Source organism: Seriola aureovittata, chromosome 21 (genome assembly GCF_021018895.1).
Source record: "Seriola aureovittata isolate HTS-2021-v1 ecotype China chromosome 21, ASM2101889v1, whole genome shotgun sequence".
NCBI classification, from domain to species: Eukaryota; Metazoa; Chordata; class Actinopteri; order Carangiformes; family Carangidae; genus Seriola; species Seriola aureovittata.
This window is the reverse complement of record NC_079384.1, coordinates 15817447-15843467: the sequence shown is the minus strand read 5'-3', so window position 1 is coordinate 15843467 and position 26021 is coordinate 15817447. Positions and strand designations below refer to the sequence as shown.

Below are 26021 nucleotides of genomic sequence, written 5' to 3'. Positions count from 1 at the left end.
GTGACTCCTGTGATCACAAATCCAACAATGAAACACATTTTTGAAAAGAGCAGCGGAATATATTTGTGTTTTGGAGGAGCAAGTCCAGCCTCATGCATGGGGGATAGCAGCGATCTAACCATCCAGATTTTTAAGGAAAAACATCACATACTGCGATGTCAACCAGAAGTTTGGGCGAACATTTAATCTGTAAACTGCTCGTATTATTGTGAACAAAAATCTGTACAGATCCCAAACCTCCAGATGACATTTCGCCTGCAAATCTGGGATAAATCAGCTTAAACTTCCTCAAATCTGAAACTGCTCTCAAAAGCACTCAGTTGTGGTTTTCTGTGATTCAATTTGCTTTAATTTTTACAGCACTTTTTAAAAAACTATTTAGGCAGGAAACAGCTTTTGTTTTCAAATTTCATTGGGGTTATGTTGAAATTTCAAGCTGCAAATCCGCAGTGGTATTTTTGTTAAACTCTCAGCCCCTCTGGTGTGGAGTGAAACCACAGAGCAGAATAATACAGTCTGGGAAAAAAAAAAAAACCCAGCTTCAGCAGAAGAACATACTGCGGCTGGAAGAATATCACATAGGAAAGCTGGCATTTGTATTGCTGACAGAGGTCTCATTGATGTGTGTTTGTTATTGTGGGCCACAGCTGCCTTTAAAAAAAAAAAAAAAAAGGCTCCCAAAAGTAACAGTAAATATATCAGGAAAAATGTTAGTTTCATAACACTGAGGCAGTCCTAATGGGCCTGATTGTGCTATTGTTCTCATCATCAGAGAGGCTGTTATAGATGATGAGCTCTATTATGCACTTCTCCCACTCCCACTGGAAAAAAAAAAAAAAAAAAGAGTGCGCGTGCACGTACTGTAGACTCGCATTTATATTTCACTAAACACAGTGATACGCCTGACAAGGGGCCGTTGCCGCAGCTATGACCCTTCTCGTTATGCTGGTCATGTTCTCCTGTTTGACACTGCTGTCTGGCGGTGCAGCGACTCCGCCGGGTTTAGAGATTCACCCTCAATCTCATCTCCGCCCCTCAATACCCAGACCTTCAAAGGAGCTGGAGAAAAAAATGTACTATAAGCTGCAGATGATGCAAAAAATAAGATAAAGAGGGAGAGAGAGAGCGATTTAAAAAAATAAAAAATAAAAAAATAAGAATAAAAAAAAAAAACAGAAGACTTTTCTGACGGCATTTATATTTGTCAGGAACAGGAATTCCATATTGAGGAGAGGGAGATGGATACATGTGGAAGAGGAGTGAAAGAGAGTTTCATAATCTCTCTCTCTTTCTTTCTCTCTCTCTCTCTCTCTCTCTCTCTCTCTCTCTCTCTCTCTCTCTCTCTCTCTCTCTCTCTCTCTCTCTCTCTCTCTCTCTCTCTCTCTCTCTCCTCCACAAAGAATTATTAGATGATGTAGGGATGGGAGGCAAGCACAGGCTGAGGATTGGCTGGGCTCACACAGCAGTGGAACATCAAAGCCCCAGGCATTAACCGTTTCTATCCCCCAGAGTGACAGAGAGACTCGCTTTGATGTGAGGAGTGAGAGGGAGAGAGGGAGACAGCTACAGAGCGAGAGCAGAAGGCGAATGGGGAGGAGAGCGAGACGGGAGGGGGCTACTCTATTACCTAATGAAGGCAGTGCGTTGGTAGAGCTGAAGATGGATATGGAGGAAGGAGTAACCAAGACAGAGTACTTCTTTTCTCTCTACCTTCATGGTGCCCGGATTTAAAAAATAAGTGAAAAAAATGAGTGAAAAATTGTAAGCAAGTGAGGACAAGAGGAGCAGAGGCTTACCTTGATCAGATACTGCTAATATCCCGAAAAAATGACAAGAGAAATGGGTGCTCCAGATTTTTTTTTCTTTTTTTTTTTTTATTGCTAAAGTTAGAGAAATATTGAGATGATATCCTGACTTTTAATCCCTGTTAACATCTATGCTTTAAATCTGGATACAAAATGACATTTGAGCCACGAGCCTTTGCATTTAAACAAACAAACAAACAAACAAAACAAAAAAAAGCAGTTTGTCCCAGGTCAAGGGAAGTAATGCCAAGGGTGGTGGGGTTCAGAGACAATATACAGACTGCATTTACACCTGGTTGAGATTACAATATGTGCCAGACCAAATTCCATCCAAAGCTGACCCTAATAGTAAAATGATTTAAAGGGTTGATTCACCCGAATTAGAAAAAAAAGACTTATCGTTTAGTTTGTCCAGGTTTTGAGATACTAATCTCAGCGTTTTACTGCTAATACAGGCAAAAGAAGAGTAGTTTACCGTGGCTAAACTTTAAACTTTAAAAGATCGTCTAAATACCCCCAATAATACCAAGTAATTTAGTGTAATATTGGGTGAAGTGACCCTTTAAGACCTTGCCATGTTGATGGATATACTGTATATGCACCATCTTACGTAACTGCCTGGGGATTGAGGGATCCCTCCCTGCTCATACAGAGAAGAAAGGGATATAAAAGACACTGTGAGATTCTCACTCTATCGTCTCTAAATTCACTAAATGAAGATAACGGCTCACCCGAGACGACATTTTTCAATTTGGAGGGCGGACAAGTGTCATTGATTTCCTTTTCTAGCATCTTTTCCTGATTTCCTTTTTGTCCCTGGTCCCACCTCCGCTCATATACTCATATAATTCCCGGAAATATAATTGTTTAAATATAAGGACCTCCATTATTTATCATCTCAGGTTATCTCTCGGGGAGGTGTGAGGAGAATGCTGAGGCGTTTAAAGCTCCAGCAGCCACCTCATATCTGAGATGACTAGTCGGCTCCCCGGCTGATACTGTGACTGGCTCTGGACGGCAGCCCAGCTGGTCTTTCAGTGTGTGTGTGTGTGTGTGTGTGTGGTGTGTGTGTGTGTGTGTGTGTGCGTGTGTGCGTGCGTGCGTGCGTGCGTGCGTGCGTGCGTGCGTGCGCATGGATGCGTTCATGCTATCAGTCACTCTTTCAAACAGGAAGTGTCTGATGTGGCTGTCATTGCCCCAAAGCAGCTGAGCTCTCTGCCGCACAGTTGGACTTTTTCTCACTTTCTTTTTCTTACTCTGTCCACTCACTCTCCATTTTTTATTTCTCACTCTCCATCCTTTATTTCTTTTCACTATGTGTGCAGCCTTAGCGCATTGGCACAGGAACTGTGAATGTGATCACCAGCAGCCTGCTGCATTGCAGATAGAGATGATGATCACACAGATTTGAGTCTTCACATTCAAACACAGTTGAAAGAAGAAGAAGAAAAGAAAAGGGAAACTTTTCAGCTCACTAGCCCTGAGTCATTCCTCCTTGGTGTAGCGGCAGATTAATGCCTCCACTGTCTCCGCTTTTAGCCCAGTTGGATGACCAGCGCCCCCATTCCCATCAGGGCCAAGCCTCCAGCATTCTCAGCTGCCATTTTCCCTCCATTTTGGGTAACCCATGCGGCTCATTTTTGGGTCCACGGCCGGGTTGAGTCAGCAGCATACACAGCCGTACACATGCTTAGTACTTCACTGAGCTTAACTCCGGCGACACAGAAACCACTCCATGAACCGAGGACAGTACAGGATCAGTGATGACGTGCCGGTGAGTTTCACACCGGCGAGAGGTGCTGGGCTCAGACGCCTGCCACTTGGAGGGATTATTGTGCCTTGTGCTTTTCGGAAAGCCTGGAGAGAGAGACTGAGAGGAAGCAATGCTTTGCCAGTTACACCTTTCCCCAACTGCTTGAATTTGACTTGGGATCTCTGGACCTCAGAGCGTTTCAGGTATAGTGTTAGAGAAAAGGGATTACCAGCTCTGATATAAATAGATACTTGTTGGATTCTGTTTTCGTTGCTTTGTCCATCAGTCCCATCAACCATAAAAACATGGTACTCACCGAGGTAATTGCCAAGATGTGGGAACACATTAGTCAAATGGGGCAAGAAGCAGAAGCAGCCAGAGGATCAGACAGCTTTTAAACAAACCTCCCCGCTTGTCAGATTTATTTGGGAGCGAAAATAATGGTAAATTGTAAAATTATTACCCAAACTCTCTGTTGTAAACACCTATCACGGTTTACAGGCCAACTTCCTGGTTTCCGTGTGCTTTGAAGCGTTATTACTGACATTTCAGGTGCACTCACTTTCGTGGTTTACATCCAAATAAAAGTCACGGTCGGCTTGTTTCGAACCTGTCTGCTCAGCTGCATCTGTCCCCGTGCGACTCTGTTATAGTGATGTCGCTGTGTTCCCCCCCGATCTCAGAGATTACCACAGTCAATAAAGTGTTGTCATAACAGATAGAAGTGATGGCCGCAGCTATGACAATCAGTTCAATCAAGCAGAAAAACAAACAGGATTATTCCTTAAATAGCACTAAAGAAGTTTCCAGACTCCACAAAGTACAAGTTTGTGGTTAATTATGTGTCTGTTTTTCTGTGGAACTCTGCTGCTTTCTTAAGTGATAACCCACATAACCCCCTGTCTCAGCTGATGACAGTGTCTCCTCTTGATGCGGTGACTCAGCAGCCATCAAGGAACCTCCAGCCTCTGGACGGTTCAGACCGTTAATCGCTCCTGGACTTTATTGTTTAGACTCATTCCTTTCGCTTCCTCCACCTCTAACTGAGCCGCGGGGGGTGCAGGTGCGACGGGGGGAATCAAGTCCGCTTGTTTACTCACACTGGTGACGTCTGATCTCATTTAACAGTCACTGGTTTTGAGCTTTGGCCCCGAAGACACAGCGTGGTGCGAACACTCGGCAGCCGGCGTCAGACGGCACTCACTCCATGAATAAGACATTTGTCTGCTGAGCTAATTAATCCTGAGAGGGGTCGGATGGCATCTGCCTCCGTGCCGCGTGACAGACACTGAGAGGAGGGAATTTTAGGACAGAACCATGTAGGGCTGGCTTGCTCTCTCCTGTAGGAGTTAGTAAGTATGAGAGCGGGAGCCTGACAACGGCCTCAGGAACTGGCACGAACCAATGCCGCCATCTTTTTATGTGTGTGTGTATTATGGGCTTATTTACTATGTGTGTCTCACAACGAACATGCATGCTGACAATAGTATGTTTTTTGTGCTCTTTTTCTGAAACATCCCGCTTGTTCCCCCCTCTGTCTCCCTCTCTCCATCTCTCTCACACACACACACACACACCACACACACACACACACACACACACACACACACACACACACATAACTACAGCTACCAGTTCAGCCCACCTGGAGGACCTGGCATACCTGGATGAGCAGAGACACACTCCATTACGCACCTCGCTGCGCATGCCCAGACAGAGCACCACCTGCGGGCCGGGTCGCTCCGGGCAGGACCTGAGAGGTGAGCGACATGGAAGACAGAGCACACACACACACACACACACACACACACACACACACACACAGCCCCTCCTTATCTCTAATGTCCACTGAAAGCTGTGAGGTGCACACAGAGCTGCTTCCACTGAGTGATGCTGTAGTGTCTCTGTGCCATGTGAGCTGCACACGGGACAGACGCGTCTCTCTGCCACTGACATTAGCATAAATGAGATACAAGATAAAGAAATGAGTACATAACAGAGGGATGGTTCAGATACAGCTTCACGGTTTAAAGGACATGTTGTAGTAGAATAATAAAGAAGAAAAAAATGCAGCCAAAAATATCAAGAGTTGTGGGCGTCCTGGTTGCCTACTGGTTAAGATGCAATCACACATGCATCACAATGTCCCTCATTCAATCTCAGACAGGGATCTTTACTATCCTCTCTCTGTGTTTCCTGTCCGGCTCTACTTTCATTGTCAAGATGCACTAAAAAATGAAAAAGTATTTCATGGTGGATGACATGCAACAAAGGTTTCCCCCAGCTGTACAGCGTCTTAAACCCCGAGGCCACCAGGACACCACAAATAATGAATTCGGTCTTGGAAAAAAAAAAACATTAAAAAAGAAAGAGCTGTCTGCAGCAGGAGATGTTGTTCTGTGGTGATGGACATAAGAAGTTCGGTATGACCCTGTGTGTAGACAGGTGAAAAAAAAAACATTCAACCATCATTTACTCTCACTTTAGTTGCCAAAAAGCTGTTTTGTTTCAGGCTGAGGGGCTGCGATTATTCAGTCGCTTCACATCAGACACAGTTCAGAAGTGAACAATAGGACACTGTTCTGTGTTTCATCCACAAACAGCACAAAGCAGCTGAGCGTCGCAAGGCAAAGCTGCATGACGAGCGAGTTATTTTCAAAACCCAAATGAGTCAGTGATGGTTGATTCGAAGTTTGAAGGAAATGGGTTTCAGATGCAAATGTCTGCATGTTCTGTACGGATACGCTCTCGTATCAGAGCAGTGGTGCCGCTGAGCCGTTGGTGCTGGACGCTGGAAGATGTCAGCTGCTGTATCGTTTGTGTGTGTGTGTGTGTGTGTGTGTGTGTGTGTGTGTGTGTGTGTGTGTGTGTGTGTGTGTGTGTGTGTGTGTGTGTGTGTGTGTGTGTGTGTTGTGTGTGTGTGTGTGTGTGTGTGTGTGTGTGTGTGTGTGTGTGTGTGTGTGTGTGTGTGTGTGTGTGTGTGTGTGAGACAGAGGAGTGAGAGAGACTGAGGGAATGCACAAAGAGCGTTTTGTCAGGTTGTGTCACCACTAAGCTAAAAATTTGTCTCAGTGCTTAACATTCAGAGTCAGTGCGCGCTCCACTGCACACTGTTCATGTCTCGCACACAGCGAGCGCCTCCTCAGCCTCCTCGCCAAATGGCCAAATGGCCTAATGTCACAACATTATGTGTCCCCTCGCCCTTCTTCCTCTGTCACTTAGCCGGTAATGAGCACCGTAATGGCAGCCCTGTGTCATCCAAGCGAACACAAATATGCGTCCCTGTGTATTTTAAACACATGTTAAGACCCCACTTAGCTGAGAGAGCGCTCAACTGAGCCGCGACGTGATTCCCCTGCCCGAGGGCGGCTAGCCGCACACAAATGCAGGGAGCGAGGGAGCGTTAGAGAGAAAGACAAAGGTAAGGAGAGAGATGGAAATAGACAGAGAAGGAGAGAGAAAAGACGGAGAAGAGGGAAGGCGAAGAGCTAGTTCCTCACAAAGCTTCACTGTTGCTGCCAGAGCCACTTGTTTCAACCCCTTCGTCCTCTAAGGGCAGCCAAGTGTGTTTACAAGCCATCCGACTGCGTCCTAGCATGCTTTCTGCCTCCTCGGATCAGTGTCAGAGCCTCCCTGAATGCACTGCTCCTGCGGTTTCTCCAGGAGACACAGAAAACAAGACAGAGGGAGACAGGAAGTGGATGCAAGCGACTTGATGAGCGGGGATTTTCCCTGCAGATCACACGACGACGCAATTCCAAGTGGCTTTATTCCTGAAATTTGAGGTAAAAGACTTGTAGGTAGGGAATCACTGAATAAAAGATTAGTTGGTGACTTGATTGCCTGTATGTTTACAACACATGGTCCAGAACAAGATAACTAGTGATCTACTTGAATGAAATTTATGGACCTCATTCAGGCTCCTCAGAACCTTTTCCATTTCCCCATGAGCTTTTCTCCAGCACCACCCTCATTACCAGCCCATGCAATGGCTGGATTGCCATTAGATGTATGATAGGTATTCAGTATGATGAACCGCACTGATTTCCTTTCATTCTGCACCAAAATCTCCAGTTTCCCACAAGATATTGCATCATGTCATTTCCTCATTGCAAGGACATTTAAGTAACAAAGAAAAAAAAACATGACAGATGGATGAATCTGTTTTCTGTTACCTGTTTGTTTGCATTTGTTCCATTATTATCCTCATGCCTCAGAAAGCACAAATATTTTTGACTCACTGTGCATCACAAAAGGGGGGGGGCTTGTTAGCTGTTTGTTTGGTGCAGACTAGAAGAGGAACTAGAGAAGAAGAGGACTGCTGGTTATTTGTTGGTCAGGTGGTAACCAGCTGACAGATGCATCTCTCTCTCTCTGTCTCTTTCTCTCTCTCTTTCTCTTTCTCTCTCTCTCTCTCTCTCTCTCTCTCTCTCTCTCTCTCTCTCTCTCTCTCTCTCTCTCTCTGGTTGGTTCAGTCGAAGCTTTTTCTTTTGATGCCGGCCATCGGGGGCCCGAGCTGCACTGCTGTTTTGAGGAGAGTGAGTCAGACTGTAATGGACCTTCTTGTGCTCCTGCCTGCCTACCTCTAAGATTTACCACCCACCTTATCTATTCACCGCAAACTCTCTCACATAACTGTACACTGCACACACATTTTCTCCTTCGTTTATCTTTACTTTCCCTCTCTTTGTCTTTGTCGCTCTCTGTCCCTCCCTCCCTCCCTGTCTTTCTACCTCTGCTCACATACACAGACAGAGCAGGCCTTGTTTTAGCTGATGGTTGTAGCTTTTGGCTGTTAAATATATTTTCTACTCCAGTGGAGGGTTTATTACTCTCATATATACTCACTCACAGGGGAGGAACATGAATAATAAGTCATAGAAATGAATTTGAGCGCTACAATTGATCAGTAATTTAAAGGATAAGGAAGCTTTTTTTTTTTTTATTGTCAACAAATCTCATAAAAACACCAAAAATGAATTGATCCTATCAACGCTTATTTCCAAAGCCTGATACATTTTAGAGCTCCATTTTTCTTTTTCTTTTTTTGATGAACCTGGGCACCGGCTCCTATAAATCCTCACTATTGCACCAAATGTGTATCAATCCACACCTGAAAATAGTCCCCAACAAATGCACCATTTACTCCAGTTTAAGCAGGGTTTGTGAGAAACTGTTCAGCTGATTTAAAGCCTTTTTTTAAAAGGATTTACTTCACATCTTCAGTAGAAACTCACAAACAGATAAGTTAAGGAATCAGGAAATAATCAAGGACAGACTAAGGTCTTTGTTGACAATAGGGAAATACAGAATAACACCAGCCCTATAATTTAACTGAATATTGACAGACGCTGCAGTCCGCATTAATTAGAATAACAGCACTGTTTATAGTAAACATGTATTTTTAGCAAACGCAGACTAAAGAAGGCCCTTATTGCTGTCTTAGTCGAGGGAGTTAGATAACAGTCTAGATTTGATGACAGTGCACAAACACGTTTACAACAAAACAGCGACAAGTTTCATGCGATTATCTCGTCTCTGGCTGCCACATTGTTCACTTCGCTTGATACCAATCTGTTTCCTTTATTCTTAATCTGATAAATGATTTTGTTGAGATGTTATATGCAAGTCTGTCTGGGAGTTCTGCTGTAGGCTTTGCTTCTTATATAACATATTGACATAATGTTTCTCTGCTGCTTGGCTGTGAGACATGACGGTAAGTCAGTAAATAGTACGGCAGCAAGAAAATAGTCTGTGTTAAGTGAAACTTTGCAGGCACATGGAAGATTAGAGTATATTTTCTGAACAAATGCATCAGCCATAGGCACATTTTGGTTTATTATGTTGCTCTGAGCCTACTGTGCGAATTACATAAGATTAGATTTTTTTTTTTTAAACAGAAATTATGTAAGATCCTGTTGCATATGCTAGCTGTAGCTCCACAGCCAGTGCTCGAAGAAATGACTGGAATTTTAACTTGTGTGTCTGAAAAACCAGACAGCAGAAAAAGAAAGGGGAAAAAAAAAATATATCCTTGGACAAACTCACACATCCACAAACTCCCACATCAGCCATAAGAAATGTCTTTCGTCTGACCTAAGATAACCCATCGCCGCACTCCCCAGACCCCTCAACAGCAAGCAGACCGATCATCTAAACTGCTTCTCCTCCTCCTCCTCCCATCGTTTCCGCTCTTCCTCCGCCGCCGTCCCGGCTCTGCTCTCCTCTTCTCCTCCCCTTCTCATCCCGTCCTCCACTTCCCATCCTCTTCTCCTCTCCTCCTCTGCAGCTCATCTTCCTCCTCCTCTTCTGCCTCCTTCTCAACGCTGTTCAGCCACCGTGAGTCATCCTCACCTGGTGAATAATTAAAACGTCTGAGACTCTCGCTCCGTCTGGCCATGGAGGGTTGGTGGTAGAGGAGGAGGGAGGGAGGGATGGAGGGGAGGGGGGGTGATACCTTGCTCAAAGTCGCCTGAGGGGGAGTGTTATGGGCAGGATTATGAGCAACTGCCATCCATCCATCCCTCACGCACACACATACACACACAACACATTTGCTTTCACCGTCCTGGAAACAACTCCCTCAGCCCCCGTTCACAACATGGCTGCCATGTTTTTCTTGGAATACCTGACACAGTGGAGCAGTAGAGGATGCTCGACTTAGCGCGCGAGAGGTGTAATCGTTTCTGCCATTAGGAGGATGGTGCCCGATAGTGCGAGCACGTGTTTAGTAATTCCATGTGGACAGAAGAGGCTTTGGCGTTCAGTCACACCCCAAGATAATTGAATTAGCGCCACTTAAAACAGAGTAGCTTTGGGCATTTAGCCTCTTCCCTCACTGGCCTTTGGTTTTGTAAACGGCAGCATTGGGAATTTTTTTTTTTGCCTTTCCTGTCACCACAGTTGCATCAGGTCCATTCTTTCACAATATGACAACCAACTGGAAGAATATTACATCAGTTTGTGAATTATAGACATAATAGGGTAGCCAGTCTCTCTCTGACTCTGTGTGTGTGTGTGTGTGTGTGTGTGTGTGTGTGTGTGTGTGTGTGTGTGTGTGTGTGTGTGTGTGTGTGTGTGTGTGTGTGTGTGTGTGTGTGTGTGTCGAGTTAGCACTAAAATAATCTGACTGGGGAATATGGATGAAATGTCTTTTATTACACTGGGCTGCAGCTGGCACAGAGCTCAGTGCAGCATAATGCAGCGCTGGCTCTACGTCCTCGGCATCAAGCGAGCACAGCTTTTCACCCACTTTCAGGTGTATTTGTTTGTGCTTTATTGCTGATTGTATAAAAGTATTGTATGATCCGCTCTCATTCTTCGCGACTATAATTAGCATTCCTGGAAAAAGAGTCACGTTTTGCACTTTAGGATGATGTGTGGTAGAAGAATACATTAAGAGCAATATAAGCTCGTTATGTTTTGTAGCCATGCTCTAAATCAGCACACTGGAGTAATTTACAGAAGACATACAGCTCTAATGCAACACTCAGCCCCCTGCCTGGCCCATGATATAGTTTTCGCTCAACTGTACCTGCACACTGTAAAGAAATATCTGCCGACATATAAAAAATTCTGCACTTATCCGGCCGCTCTAATGTATGACACATACAGCTCTGCCTCACAGTGTGCTTATTGCTGGTATGCTGCAGAGTGTGAAATGAACTACTGCACCGGCTATCATCTGACCAGCAGCCTATTTCTCTTCTAACACACTGCAAGAATCTGATCAAATTTAACCTCAGTGAAGGACTGGGACAAAAATCCCATTTTACACTTTGTTCAGGCTTCTGTGTAATCACTCCAAATTTGGGTTTTGTCTTATACTGAGGTAGATTACTGTCTGTCAAGATGTGACTAACTTCGGCAGCCTGTGATACACACACAATAGGCTGTGGAGTTGAGGTCGGAGTCTCCCCATCCCAGGGTCGAATTACTACTAGTACTGGATTCAATTACTTTTATGGGGATTGATTGATCTCGCCCGGCGCAATGGAACCAATTAGATTCTCCCAAAAGTGCATACCTTCCGCAGCCTCCCCTGCAAACATGCTGAAGAATACGTTCTGTGTAATTCAAAGGATTTCAATTAGTAATCGACCCCGGTCTGGTGGTTTCCCCTTATTTCTGACATCATGATGTGATGATGCTCCTGCTGCTTCCTCTTCTGTTTTTTGTTTTTTTTGTTTTTGTCATTGAGCTACACCTTGCCCGGTGCTATGACACACTGCTGCCATTCCTGTCCTCACTGCCTTTTCTCTCTCCCCTCCCTCCCTCCCTCTCTCACTACTGTTTCTGCTCTCACTCTCTGTCTCTCTCTCTCTCTCTCTCTCTCTCTCTCTGTCTATCTTTTGCTTGCTGTTCGTCTCAGCTTCCGCTAATAACACCCATGCCTGGCAATCCCAGTCACGTAAGTTACTTTAATTTTCATTTGTTGCATCAGGCGGCACGTTCTGCTCACCGTCGCCCCTGCTTGCTGGCCGGTGCTTTTACAAGTCAAAGCAGTCTAGTCGAGTGGCGTTCGCGCACACACACACACACACACACACACACACACACACACACACACACACACACACAGCACTTGTATTATTCACGTACAACTCACATTGGAAAAATCAGGCATAATTACCGGATGCTGATTTAACATTTAAAGGAACGACACACCAGATAGAAAGAGAGCACACTCTCAAAGCTCAAATCAGTTTAAAAGACGACCCAGGAGATGACACCCAGAAGCAGCAGACTAAATTTTACACAGAATTTATCACACAGCTTCAGAAGTTCATACCAGATTCATTTTAGCCTCATTAGTCTTTAATGGTCCATATGTTCTGCTGAAAACATGCCCAACCTCTGGAGGACTTCAGTTTAATGACTCCCTCTAGTGAGTAAAATCAACAGTCGGCTGTGGCTGTTAGAGCAGTCGCTCCCTTGACTTTCTGCAAATTTCAAAACACATAAAACGGCACACTTAATTTTGATGTGTTTTGTTGCAAAATATAGGTTTGTAATCAAAGAGGAGAAGAAGATAATGTGAATAATACAAACTAATAATACCAGTATGAACTTCCTCTGTGAAGTTGGGTGAAATTTTCTGTCTTAATTATTCCTATTCTTAATCCTTAGTTTACAGTGAGATCTTGGTGAACATTTTCCAACAATAATCAAATCTGTCCGAGCTAGAACGTTTTACAACAGACTGCTGTATCACTGTCTCATCAGTTTCTATTTGATTTCATAAGATGCAGGTCATTGTTATTTCAATTATGTCAATCCTTGACGTGAAATATCATAAATATCATTGTTTATGCTTTATTAGATATAGATATAGGTTAAATTCACCTAAAATCAACAGAAATAACCTTGTTTTGTTGTAGTTAAATGTTTAAAAAGATTTTTCTGATTAACTAACTGTTCACTCTTATCAGTTGTTTATGCACAGATATAGTATGTGGGTGTTTATGTGGCTGCGTAGAAGAACAGAAATGTTGCTTATAGCTGAAATACCACTAACCAGGTTTCTGTGTCCCTGACCCCTCAGTGCGTTTTGCACCCTATCGTCCTCAAGACATCGCCCTCAAACCTCTGCTGTTTGAGGTGCCCAGCATCACCATGGACTCCGTGTTCACGGGCCGCGAGTGGCTCTTCCAGGAGATCGACGCCCACCTCAACAGCCCCAACGCCAGCACCAACCGCGGCGTGGTAGTGGTCGGCAACATCGGCTTCGGCAAGACCGCCATCATCTCTCGCCTGGTGGCTCTCAGCTGCCACGGCACCCGCATGAGACAGATCGCCTCCGACAGCCCACAGGCCTCACCCAAACGTAAGGCATCCACTCATCTTTACGTGTGAGCTGAAGGCGCTTTGTTTTGAGAATAACTAAGTGTGTGTGTGTGTGTGTGTGTGTGTGTGTGTGTGTTGTCTTGTGTCCAGATGGAGAGGGGCTCCCTCTCACCCAGCCACAGCCCACGCATGGCACCCTGGGAGGAGGCAGCTGTCCCGGGACCCCAGAGATGAGGCGGCGTCAGGAAGAAGCCATGAGGAGGCTGGCGTCTCAGGTACCAGATACACCTGGGACCATGTGCACACACACACACACACACACACACACACACACACACACGAAAACACCCTCAAGTCTTCCAAAAGAAAATCGGTTGAACAATTGTCTCTAAATACTGAAATACTCTCTGATGGTCGATTGGTGCGTTTTCGACTCTTTCTCCTCCCATTGCTTTCTCTTACAAATGCAAATGATCTATTTTTCAGCCATTTACTCCTAAAATAAGTGCGCTTGTAGTGATTTAAAGTGAAATCTCCAGCTCTCATTTAATTGCCATATTTTACGAGAAGATAAGTGCACAATCCCAAGCCACTTAGGAACATTTCTGCCTCCCCACACACCTCCATTTCCCCCTTTTCCTCTCACAGTGGTGTGAAATGAAAAAAAATATATCCATTTGCCAAATATTGTGTCAAGGGCCCTATTTGCATACTACAGCATTGTCAGTTTTTATTTTTTTTCCTTTCGTTTTTTCTTCATCAAAGGAAACATAGTTCTATCACTACAATGGTCATCTTATTATAGCATTAAATTTCCGTTGTGTTTCTGGTTCAGCGTGAAATTTCCCAGCTACAGTCTGGCACTAATTGAAAAACTGCGAGATAATTTAAAACGGCTCCTTTTTATGTCTTAATTTTTCCCGTTGGTGGCAACAGAGGTGGTAGGATAGCCAATGATACGCTCTTTTGAAAATGCCTCTCCATAATAGGAGCGCGGACATGGCCGCAGGTTCTGTCAGAAACGATACGGTTTCAGGCTTTTGAGAGAAAGTCCACGTTTCATACAACTCACGCGGAGCTTCCTCTGTAGGTGGCAGACTTCAAAACAGGTGGAGATAAGCTGCGACTTTGTTTTTACCTTTTTAAGAATTTCAGCATAATTTATGTGACGCTCTTTTTTTTTTTTTTTTTTTTTTTTTTTTTTTTTTTAAATTACCCGGGTATTTAACTTCCTGTAACCTCCCTGCAACTGTAAACCTATATGATGTGTGAGACCGGCTCTTATTCCCGCTCTTTTTCCTGTCTGCTGTTGCACCTCGGTGCCCCCCCCCTGTTGCTTAGCCATCTGCATCCCCAGTCCCAGCCTGATGCATTATGCAGATGTGTTTAAAAAAGAAAAAACAACTTTGCCAGGGAGCCTTATGAAATATTTATACCTGCAGAAAGCCATTTCCCAGCCAAGCTATTAGATCTTGTTAACTCTGTGCATTAATAATTGAGCTCACTCCCTTTTTCACCCCTTTTGTTTTAAAGCCCTTTATTCCATTGTGACCAAAAATTAGCATTCCATTTTGATTAGTCTTTTTTTTTTTTTTTTTTTTTCCCCATTCCCTTTTTCTCACTGGCCTCTGATCGCTGCCACTGCCTCTGAAAATTCAAACCCTCTGTGATCTCTCAGTCCCCAGGAATCGCCTGGTCACACCTGCTGCTATTGTTTAGCCGGCTGACCTCTCAGAAAATCCACCTGCCCTTCTGCTATTTCCCAATGTCACTACATGTCCATCCTAAGATAACGTTTTTACTCATTCATTCGTTCATTTAATCATTCATTTGAACATGTTTCAAGTCCACAGCTGTGAAATATGACGGTTTAACACTTGACTCCTTCGTGCCACAGTCATCTCACACACGAGCATGCATGCACTGACTCCGAATCAGTCTCTCTTGGCAGGCGGAAACCATGAATTATTAATGGCTAAAACCGTACAGCGAAACGAGAAGTATTATGTTTCATTATACTGCAATCATCCACCATGAAGTTGACTCAATCTCAAATGAGTTGTAGCAGTAGTAGACGCTGGGAAAACTGGCTGTGCACCAGTAGAGCCGAGAAAAAAAAAAAAAAAAAGTGTTATTTTTGAATTTGTGTCATCGGACTCCCAGGCTCCTTGACACTGATCTTCAATCACTTTTGCAATACCCAAAGGTTGGTCAAGGTTAGGATTACCAGGAGGGAGTGGAAATGCCCATATGTTTCCCACTGACCGGGCTGCAATCTTTCCCTCAACTCTCTGTCGCCCCCAGGTGGTGGCGTACCACTACTGCCAGGCAGATAACGCCTACACCTGCCTGGTGCCGGAGTTTGTGCACAACGTGGCGGCTCTGCTGTGCCGCTCGCCGCACCTCGTCGCCTACAGGGAGCAGATGCTGAGGGAGCCGCACCTACAGAGCATCCTGAGTCTGCGCTCCTGCGTCCAGGACCCCCTGGCCTCTTTCAGGAGGGGGGTCCTAGAACCCCTGGACGCACTTTACAAAGGTGAGACAGTTGAACAGTGTAACTAAGTACATTTACTCAACCATTGCACTTAGGTACAATCCTAGATACTTTGCTTGAGTATTTCTATTTCATGTTGTTCTGTTCTTCAGAGTGACATAATCCACTACATCTATCTGACAGCGGACGTTAGTTTTTACTCCTCAGATTAAAAACCAGCGCTTCCCTTTTTGGCTTCTTACCTCTTCCAAAAAAATAAAAAACAGCGTGTGGTTGTGTTCTCTTATCACACAATACATAAGTTGTAAAACGTTCATCCAGAGTCATTTCTTCTCTAAAATTCTCACTTGGTTTAATTTAAGTCATTGTTTGATGCCCAAAGAACTAGAGGTATCGCAGACTGGAGAAATCTGCCAAAACAAATCCAAATGAATATATCAGAACTTAGTTTTTTCTTCTTTCCTCCCACGTTAATCATCTCATGATCCTCTGGTTTGATCTTACTCAACAGATCAAACTACCTACTACTGCTGAGTAATTATTAAAAGTATCTCCACCTTGATGCAACTGTATTAATAATGTAATACAAAATAAAGTATCAGTCACAGGGGCCATTTTAGTTTTACATTGTGGTATCAATGCATTTACCTTAGGAAAGGATCTGAATATTTCATCATACATGGTGATTTGAATGGAAGCTTTCTCATATCTGAATGTATTTATACATGTATATAACTCCAGCAAAGGGCTGGGCACTTTTTAAAATGACAGATATGCAACACAGACTTTATTCTGTGAGCTGACATTTGCATTGTATCCATGTCTTCCATGGAAACTGGATGTATGAGATCATCTGTATAAAGTAAATAATAATCCACTGCATAAAAACTTTAGATGACTGTAGTTTGAAAAGTGCAGACATCTATAGCTCAAAGTGATTTAAAGGCCTCTCGATGTTATTCTGCCTCTTTGTTTTATTTGCTCTGTTGGTTTGAACTTTTGCACATTCCTCATAATGATCTGGATTTTGTAATAATTTGAAGTCATTTACTTCACCATTCAAACACTGCGCTTTAGGCAAATTATAATTGATGCCTGTTCGGACGTCGGCCTCCAATTTATACTTTGACTCAAGTCCTTGGTGCATGATATTATTTGCCTCCTGTGCACAGTGTTCTCAATATAATCAAGATTAAAGTTCATGATCTCAGTGTATGAATTTCCTCTAAGCCTCCTGACTTATTAAAACAAACCCGAGCTTCACTGAAAACTTCATTTGAAATAGAGATGAAAGCAAAACCTGTGATGATTCATTTTTGAATATATAGTTAAATTTAAAACTTTTTGTCATATAGAAAAAGTAGGTATGACAAAAAAAAAAAAAACAATTTACTCCAAACTTGTTTCCAAGCTTATGACTATTAAGCAATTGCCATTTGCAGAGGAAGGCCATGAGATGTGGTTGAAAGTAAATTGGACCTTGTGCCTGTGCTGAGAATATTTTTTTTTCTTCCGGTTAATCTGCTATTTATAAGGTCAAGAATGAACCTTGAAGCTCAAACTGCAGATAGTTTTTCATTACAGTCCATCATTTATATAAAATATTTCCTAAACCTATGTCTGTTTTCACGTTTTTCAGAGAGGAAGATCAATTCCGAGGAGGACCTCATCATCCTCATCGACGGTTTGAATGAGGCAGAGTTCCACAAGCCAGACTACGGAGACACCATCGTGTCCTTCCTCACCAAAACCATCAACAAGTTCCCTCCCTGGCTCAAGCTTGTGGTCACAGTCAGAACCACATTACAGGTAGAGGACAAATGATATATTGATGACAGTGGATCTCACTGCTTGCATCTTTTAAATCCAGAATGGAGGGACTAGTTTTTATTTGCCAGCGAGGGTTAAATAACACTTTGAGTGGGTTATTTTTGCATCAACTAGAAGCCACTAACTGACAGTATTAGATTTGTCTCGAGTACAACTGTAGCCTCTTTGTCTCTGACCTTTTCCTTTTTCCTCTGTGCACATTATGCAGAGGATATGAATGAAATCAGAATTGTATTGGTTCTCTCTTGGCTATATTTGTCTCCCCCCACTTTATACCTATTTCTTCCTCATGAATAAAAGATAAAGTTCCTCATCGCATGTTGTACTTTATTTTTGACCTGCATGTGAGTTCGTTCACCTTTGTTAGTAAGTATGTAGGATGTGGTCAAATATATCAAAATGTCTGAACGGATGTCACCTGACTGAAACGATTGGGTCTCTTCAGGAGATTACCAACGCACTGCCGTTCCACCGCATCTCTCTGGACAGCCTGGAGGAGAACGACGCCATAGACCAGGACCTGCAGGGCTACATCCTGCACCGCATCCACAGCAGCCCAGAGATCCAGAACAACATCTCGCTCAACGGCAAGATGGACAACACCACCTTCGGCAAGCTCAGCGCCCACCTCAAGGCCCTGAGTCAGGGCTCCTATCTGTACCTCAAACTCACCTTTGACCTCATCGAGAAGGGCTACCTTGTCCTCAAAAGCTCCAGCTATAAGGTGCGGCATTACTGCTTCGGTTTAATGGGTTTTCACAGGGTCGGCTTAAGGTGGCGTATGTAAAGCAGAGGTTTTCAAACTGTGAGGCGTTCCTCTTCAACGGCGAGAGGCAGAGGCGTGAGACAAAGATACCGTGTGAGATGAAAGGGACAAGTGCAGGAAGGTGTTCTAAAAACAACTGAAATGAAGGAACCCTGCAAATCCTGATTGCTTCAATTTGCATCATTCGAGTCATAACTCAAAAGTCAAATCTTAACACACAGACATATCACACAGACTTTTTAGATGTAGTGTGATTTATCCTCTCCGAGGTGATCACTATCTTCAATGTCCGTCACGAAAAATGTCCATAAACCTGCTTAGAAATAATAGCAGAAGTCGCCTGAGAATAATCATGTTTTTAAGTTTTCTTCAGCATCAAAGTGAGCCAGTGATAGTTGTCTGTAGATTCATGGGTACACTGCAAACAGGACCTGCTAATAGCTAATTCAGCACACTTTAATGGTGCCAATTTGCCAAAATGTGAACAAACAACATAGCAGTTGGGGCGAGGGGAGATGTTGGGTGGGGGTTCTCGAGTTGTCTGCATGTGGAAGCCCACAGTGCCAAACTTTGAAAACCTAAATACCTCGTTGCTCATAACTTGCAACGGCCCCACTGGAAAGGCATTGCTTTTATTTACCTGCACCCTGAGATGCTTTGTGTAAAAGTAGTGTAATAAAATCTTCTTTTTGACAGTCAGAATCAAACACCTTTTTGATAAATAATTTTGTTGAATTGTTTCAGTGTGTGTTTCATAATGAAATATTTTATCTCACACCCCCAGGTTCATTTAATTTCAGTATTCAAAAGCAGGCTCGCAGGCTCCATGAAAAATGGCAACCAATAAATTCACATTTCTCTTCTCTGAGGAAGACCATGTGGAATAGTTGAAGATGTGCTTCACAAACACGATCCATTATTCATCGTTCTGTAGAGCTGATCCAAAGGAAAATCAGCATTGTAATTCAGACTCTCGCCCTCCCTCCTCAGGTGGTTCCAGTCAACCTCGCTGAGGTGTACCTGCTGCAGTGCAACATGCGCTTCCCCACGCAGTCGTCGTTCGAGCGGGCACTTCCTCTGCTCAACGTGGCCGTGGCCTCGCTTCACCCGCTCACCGACGAGCAGATATATCAGGCCATCAACTCCGGTTCACTGCAGGTAATAATTCTTAAGCATACAAGACCTCGTGCTCTCGTTTTGTGGGGTTTGGCCTGAATGAGAAAGATTTAGTATTGTTGATCTTTAGACAGCTACACTGTTTGAAAGGTAGGGAGTATGTTTTTAATGTTTCTGTAGTATACACTGTTGTAAATTGTACCTTGGTAACTGTAGAACAGTGTTCTTTTTAAGAAAGACCAGAAAAGGCTGTAATCAATAGGCACAGTACATATTGTATGTTGCATGTTGTAACTTCCTAGAGATTTTCAGAGCAGCTCTTAGTCTCCCACAGGTGGAGCAGTGGATAGTAAAAGGTTCATATCTCAAGCTCTTGAAAAGAATTAAAGTATTATCAAATGGCCCTGGTGATCCAGTCGGTATCAAAGTCAATTTTCCAAGTACAACATTTAAAGAGCAGAATTTTAATATGTATGAAATTTGGGTTTAAAAAAGGGTTTTAGTTACCTTGTGCAGTAATCTCGTGCTAATCTGTGCGTTTACTCCATCGAGCTAAAGTCAATGAGTCGGTAATTCAATCGAAATTCATAAAATGGTGTCAGATGTTTGTGTAGCACAGAAACGCACTTAAAGGCCCTGAAAATGTATTTTTGAATAGGCTTCTTTCTATGAACGACGAGGTCCGGTCTTACATGAACGCACCATATCTTATAGTTCTTCACCATCACGAATATTTATTGTCCGCTCTGTGATTTTCTCACTGGTTTGAAGCTGAAGCTCAGATAACAGAAAGGTGACACAGTGCGGTTTGGTTTTCAAACCACACCCACACAGTCCTGATCAAGCTATTCCTCTTAGTTTGTGGGTGCAAAACTGTTTAGAGATAATACCTTGTTGACTTGACTTGTTGCATATTATTGAATATTTAATGTTAAATAATTAAGATTAAAGCTTTCAGTGGATTTAACAGTCTTTTTTTTTTATTTGCATGAAAAAATAGATAAATTCAAATTATATTGAATTCATTTAATGAGTTCCAGATGGAGCAAGGATTCTCTTTCTTTTTGGGTGGAATGAGCGACGTCGACATGTATTGTTTTGTCAGTGAGAGTGTTAATGCACAGTGTTGTCGGACACCTAACACTTCTTCTATGATCATAGATAGATAACTTAGATTCTAAAAACAATAAGTGATGGCTTGTTTCCATGCACAGAGACCACGTCTAATATCAGCTGTTGACATAAACACTGTGTCAGTGCTGTACGAAACAGTATTCGGTGTCCAAAATAACATGGAGATGATGTGTGTGGCTGTAGGGAACACTGGACTGGGAGGATTTCCAGCAACGTGTGGACAACCTGTCTGTCTTCCTGGTGAAGAGGAGGGACGGCACAAGGATGTTTGTTCACCCCTCCTTCAGGGAGTGGTTGATCTGGAGAGAAGAGGGAGAAAAGACAAAGTTCCTCTGTGATCCAAGGTGAGGACAGGCAGGAGACATGGTGGTGTGAATGATATCAGGAGAAAACAGCAATTTTTAAGAAAAGAAATTTTTTAGCGTTTTGCTTCAGGAGTTTTAATTATCCCATCTGGAAACAGGACATCTGGATAGGAGGAAGCTGAGAGGGGCCATAAAACGCAAGGGAATTAAAACAAGGTTTTATTGGGGGGTTGATCACCCAGAATGCACTGCTTTATACTGACAAATTATTTTTGGAAGTTGTGGATGAATTTATGGATGAGGTTGTTCAGAAATCTGTTTTTCAAAAAGTAGAATTAACAGGATTTTGATTAAAAACAAAAATTAGAGTTACATCTTTAAGCATTTATTTTGAAATATATGTACGTTAGTTACTATTCATCACTCTTTTTTTACTTACTACCAGCACTACTAGTACTTTTAAAGCCACATCCATGACTCTGTATAAAGAGAAATCTCCCTGTTAGTCACAGGTACATTATTTTTATCCTACAGAGGAAGTCTTATAGAACATTTTATTTCATGTTCTATAATTAAAAACCGATTGCACCAACTGTGTAGACGATAACACAACGTAATGACCCGATGACTCAGGCTCAGGTATTGAAAGATTCTGCGTTTGTCATCCCTGCAGGAGCGGGCACACCCTACTGGCCTTCTGGTTTTCTCGGCAGGAGAACAAGCTGAACAGACAGCAGACTATTGAGCTGGGCCATCACATCCTCAAAGCACATATCTTCAAGGTATACTATTATGTGGCTCTGCATACATCTATATACACACACACACACACACACACACAGCTGTGGTCTGGTGCCAAAGTAATGAATATTTACACTCTATCTCTCTGTTCAAGGGTCTCAGCAAGAAAGTCGGGGTTTCCTCATCTATCTTGCAAGGCCTGTGGGTATCCTACAGCACGGAGGGCCTTTCAGCTGCACTTTCTTCACTTCGAAACCTCTACACTCCCAACATCAAGGTACAGGCGCTAACATGGCAGAGAGAAGTCATACAGAAAGAATATTTCAACATGTTCTGGGTACCAAATCAAGAGTAACTCTTGAAATATGCATCACAGAAGTCTTCCTCTCTCCTGCTTTTCAATATTTGAAGCTTTACTATGCAGTGCTAACTTTGTGTTACTTCATTTTTTTATTTATTTCCTGCACGTCTTCCAGGTGAGCCGGTTACTGATGCTGGGCGGCGCCAATGTGAACTACCGTACGGAGGTGCTGAACAATGCCCCCGTCCTGTGCGTCCACTCCCACCTGGGCTACATGGACATGGTGGCTCTGCTGCTTGAGTTCGGCGCCTCTGTCGACGCCCCGTCCGAAAGTGGCCTCACACCGCTGGGCTACGCTGCCGCCGGGGGACACATGGCCATCGTGACCGCACTTTGCCGCAGGAGAGCGAAGGTATGAAACTGCACAGAAAAATTCCCTCCGTCCCACCTCCTCCTGTGTTTACTCGTGTACCTGATCAAACCCCCCCTCGTCCTGTCGCCAGGTGGACCACTTGGATAAGAATGGGCAGTGTGCTCTGGTTCACGCGGCGCTGAGGGGCCACATGGAGGTGGTGAAGTTCCTCATCCAGTGTGACTGGAGCATGGGGCCACAACAGCAGCAGCAGTCACCACAGACCCAACAACAGGCGGCCTTCACCAAGAGCCACGCAGTCCAGCAGGCCCTCATCGCTGCAGCCAGTATGGGATACACAGAGGTACGGCAGGGCGGGTCAGAGAGCCAGGAGAAGCAGAATCAGGTGGTGAAGCATTAATGGCTTGAGAGAGAAAGCACTATAGAAGTGTATACCAGTTATACCAGTTTGAATGTGAGAAAGAGTGAAAGGAGGGAGAGGAAACAGAGAAAGCAGGAAGGAAGAGAAAAGAAGTTAAATGGAAATACAGTTATAATATGAGTTATGATATGTGGTAACTCCTTCTTGTTGCTCTATGATAATTATAATTTTGTGAAACTGACTGACCAAAGTCTGGTGGTCAGTGTCGTTACTAATGATGATTGTCAGTTTTCTAAAATTCAGCCTTTCAAACAGATTACAACAGATTCAAAAGGAAAGCTTTAAAATAAGTGGTTTTATTTTGTATATAATAATAATTATTGTATTTATTTGTATTTAACCTCTTGGACTGTCATAAACCTGGACATTAATCTGTGTCATCTTGAACCTTGTTCCCCGTCAGATCGTGTCCTACCTGCTGGACCTGCCGGAGAAAGATGAAGAGGAGGTGGAGAGGGCTCAAATCAATAACTTTGACACCCTGTGGGGGGAGACAGGTGGGAATACTTCCTGTAGCCCAGACATCACACCAATAAAAGCCTGAATTCAGTACGGACAGATGACTGTGAAAGCTTAATGGTTCATGTAGCTGTGAAGTCCATGGACAAATGTAACACACTCTAGTTTGTCCTGAGACGTATGTTTTTAAGGATCTGTGATGTGTTTTGTGAGAGGCTTTTTTCTGTGTGACACTGTGAGGCAGAGCGCTGCAGTGCGGATATGAGAGATCGTTTCTTGTGTGTGTCTGCTGCTGCTGCTGCTGCTGCGTCAGATGCTGATGGCAGTGCAGTGGTGTCATTGGAGCAGAGACAGGGCTGGGCTCACACTGAGGAGGGGGAGGGGGGAAGGATGAGTGTGCTCTAGGGTGCTTTAGAAATGACTAGTCTGATTGCACTGTGGCAGGGTGTTGAGAAATGTAATGTATCATTGTAACCTAAAGCTATGAAACCTCATTGCGAGCATTATTCCCCTGCTGGAGCGTTGGAGAGGCTGCTTCTCGCTGTCATATGGAGAGGGGACTTGTTCTCACTCAGCCGTGCTTTCATTGTTTATAAAGGATCAGGAGGACGACAGTTATTCTTGAAGATGCAATTTTCCACCAACGACAGTCATGCAAACGACTGTCGTTGACACTTGGAGCACAAAAGGGAACCAGTGACATCATCATCCTTGTGAACGCCCACAAGAGGTTAAATACCTGGGTCTCCACACCAGAAAGTAGGACCAGTCCTAGCCTGGTCAGATGCGTACACGAACTGATGAAGCCTCTTGGATGAGAGGTGAAACGTCTTCACAGACAAATAACCTAGTCCAGTTGTTTTCGATTTAAAAAACTCCTTTAGGGTTATTCTTGAAGATGATTTCTAATCCCAGAGTTGCTGGATAGGTCCACTGAAATACATTATTCTTTACTTTTGCAGCATGCACAGCGTGTAGGCTACACATGCACTTACTGAACTGTGTGTATTAAAAGGATCTTGCAGCAGGCTGACCAGGGTCACCCTTCCAGGCCTGCTACCACTCAGATCATAAGACATGGATTCACTCGACTTTAATTATTCCAATTATAGTCATTACATTCAAGAAGATGTCTTTTCAAAGGCCTTTGCTCCCAAAAGGTCTCAAGTGTATCCTCTTCTTCTCTTCTCTTCTCTTCTCTTCTTCTCTTTTCTTCTTCTGTTCTCTTATTCTCTTTTTCTTTTCTCTTCTCTTTTCTTCTTCTCTTCTCTGCATTTTTTGTGGTCAGATTTTGCTTTAAATCAGCTTATAATCAATATGTTTCTAATAAGAGTGCACAAAATGACAGTGTGAAAACAAATGGACAATGTAAAACAGGTTGATTATGAACCTGAATCTGAAGCTATCACTGGATTAACTGAGCTTTATAGTGGGTTACAACTCATTGTTTAGCTTTCTGGTCGTAACTTCTCTGTTTTGGTTCACTCTTACCACCTTAATAGCATCGTGAACATAGTGGAGTATTTAGCAGCTAAAGAGTCAGGTGTTTCACTCAGGATTTAATAGAGATCAGAAACAGAGCTAAAGTAGAGTTAATATTTGACTGGGATTACTCAGGTGGACACAGACAGGACTCTAAATTAATGATTATGTTGATAAATTTGCTATATCAATTTAAAAGGTGATCTTTTGTGTATAACTTGTTTCCAGTGCCACCAAGTAGCCAAAAAATCATTTACTGCAGATTTATATTTTACATTAGACATTAGATTTCAAGGATGAGGAGAAGGAGATAAGTGGTGAGGGGTGCGGACTTAACCCACCCCAAAATACATTATAATTTCTGTTTAAAACCCATGCATGCATGAAGGCACTTTGTGCATACTGCATTTACCCTGCTTACCTTCCTCTCTCTCCTCATTGTGATGTGTGTGTGTGTGTGTGTGTGTGTGTGTGTGTGGTGTGTGTGTGTGGTGTGTGTGTGTGTGTGTGTGTGTGTGTGTGTGTGTGTGTGTGTGTTGTGTGTGTGTGTGTGTGTGTGTGTGTGTGTGTGTGTGTGTGTGTGTGTGTGTGTGTGTGTCCAGCTCTGACTGCAGCCTCTGGTCGGGGGAAGCTGGAGGTTTGTCGCCTGTTACTGGAACAGGGCGCAGCTGTGGCCCAACCCAACAGACGCGGCATCGTCCCGCTGTTCAGTGCCGTCCGACAGGGACACTGGCAGGTGAGCTGTCTGCCTGGTCTCTTCCCCTCCTGTCAGTAAAGAAGCGGTAACCACTAAGCAAGTGAGACGTCCATTTGCTGTAAAATGACATGGATGCTGTATTTCGGTGTTTTAGATCGTGGACCTCCTCCTCACACACGGAGCAGATGTCAACCTGGCTGACAAGCAGGGTCGCACCCCTCTAATGATGGCCGCCTCAGAGGGACACCTGGGAACTGTGGAGTTTTTATTAGCCCAAGGTAAATTATCATATTTGTGATTTAAAAAAAAACAAACAAACTAGGGCTTCGAACAAATTGTAGTTGAGTTGATTTAATTATTCATTTGCCTAATGGGCATTTTCATGCAAAACTAAAACCAAATTACAAATACAACATTGTAAACACAAGCATGAATACATACATAAACAGGAGGATTTTCCCAAATGACTTTATTAAAATACTATACAGAATATCTCAACAGATGCTCAATGAGTTAATAGCTGAGGAAATAAATATGTGCAACCACTTGTCCTGTTTT

The 26021-nt window shown here is 43.5% G+C and overlaps 1 protein-coding gene across 16 annotated transcripts in view; it reads left to right on the top strand.

The window, feature by feature from the left end:
- The window catches only part of tanc2b (tetratricopeptide repeat, ankyrin repeat and coiled-coil containing 2b), a 144207-nt gene that overhangs the window by 107514 nt on the left and 10672 nt on the right, over nt 1–26021 (top strand). For 12 of the 16 annotated variants that reach the window (XM_056365634.1, XM_056365630.1, XM_056365629.1 and 9 more), the window contains 16 exons: nt 5187–5318; nt 11930–11968; nt 13103–13384; nt 13495–13619; nt 15649–15880; nt 17478–17647; nt 18114–18392; nt 19425–19592; nt 20868–21028; nt 21663–21771; nt 21885–22007; nt 22207–22443; nt 22535–22747; nt 23229–23322; nt 25369–25502; nt 25618–25741. In XM_056365634.1, the coding sequence (XP_056221609.1) occupies nt 5187–5318; nt 11930–11968; nt 13103–13384; nt 13495–13619; nt 15649–15880; nt 17478–17647; nt 18114–18392; nt 19425–19592; nt 20868–21028; nt 21663–21771; nt 21885–22007; nt 22207–22443; nt 22535–22747; nt 23229–23322; nt 25369–25502; nt 25618–25741 (2622 nt within the window). The remainder of the gene's footprint in view (nt 1–5186; nt 5319–11929; nt 11969–13102; nt 13385–13494; nt 13620–15648; nt 15881–17477; nt 17648–18113; nt 18393–19424; nt 19593–20867; nt 21029–21662; nt 21772–21884; nt 22008–22206; nt 22444–22534; nt 22748–23228; nt 23323–25368; nt 25503–25617; nt 25742–26021) is intronic. The other 4 variants (XM_056365632.1, XM_056365643.1, XM_056365644.1 and 1 more) reach the window with 1 other exon arrangement.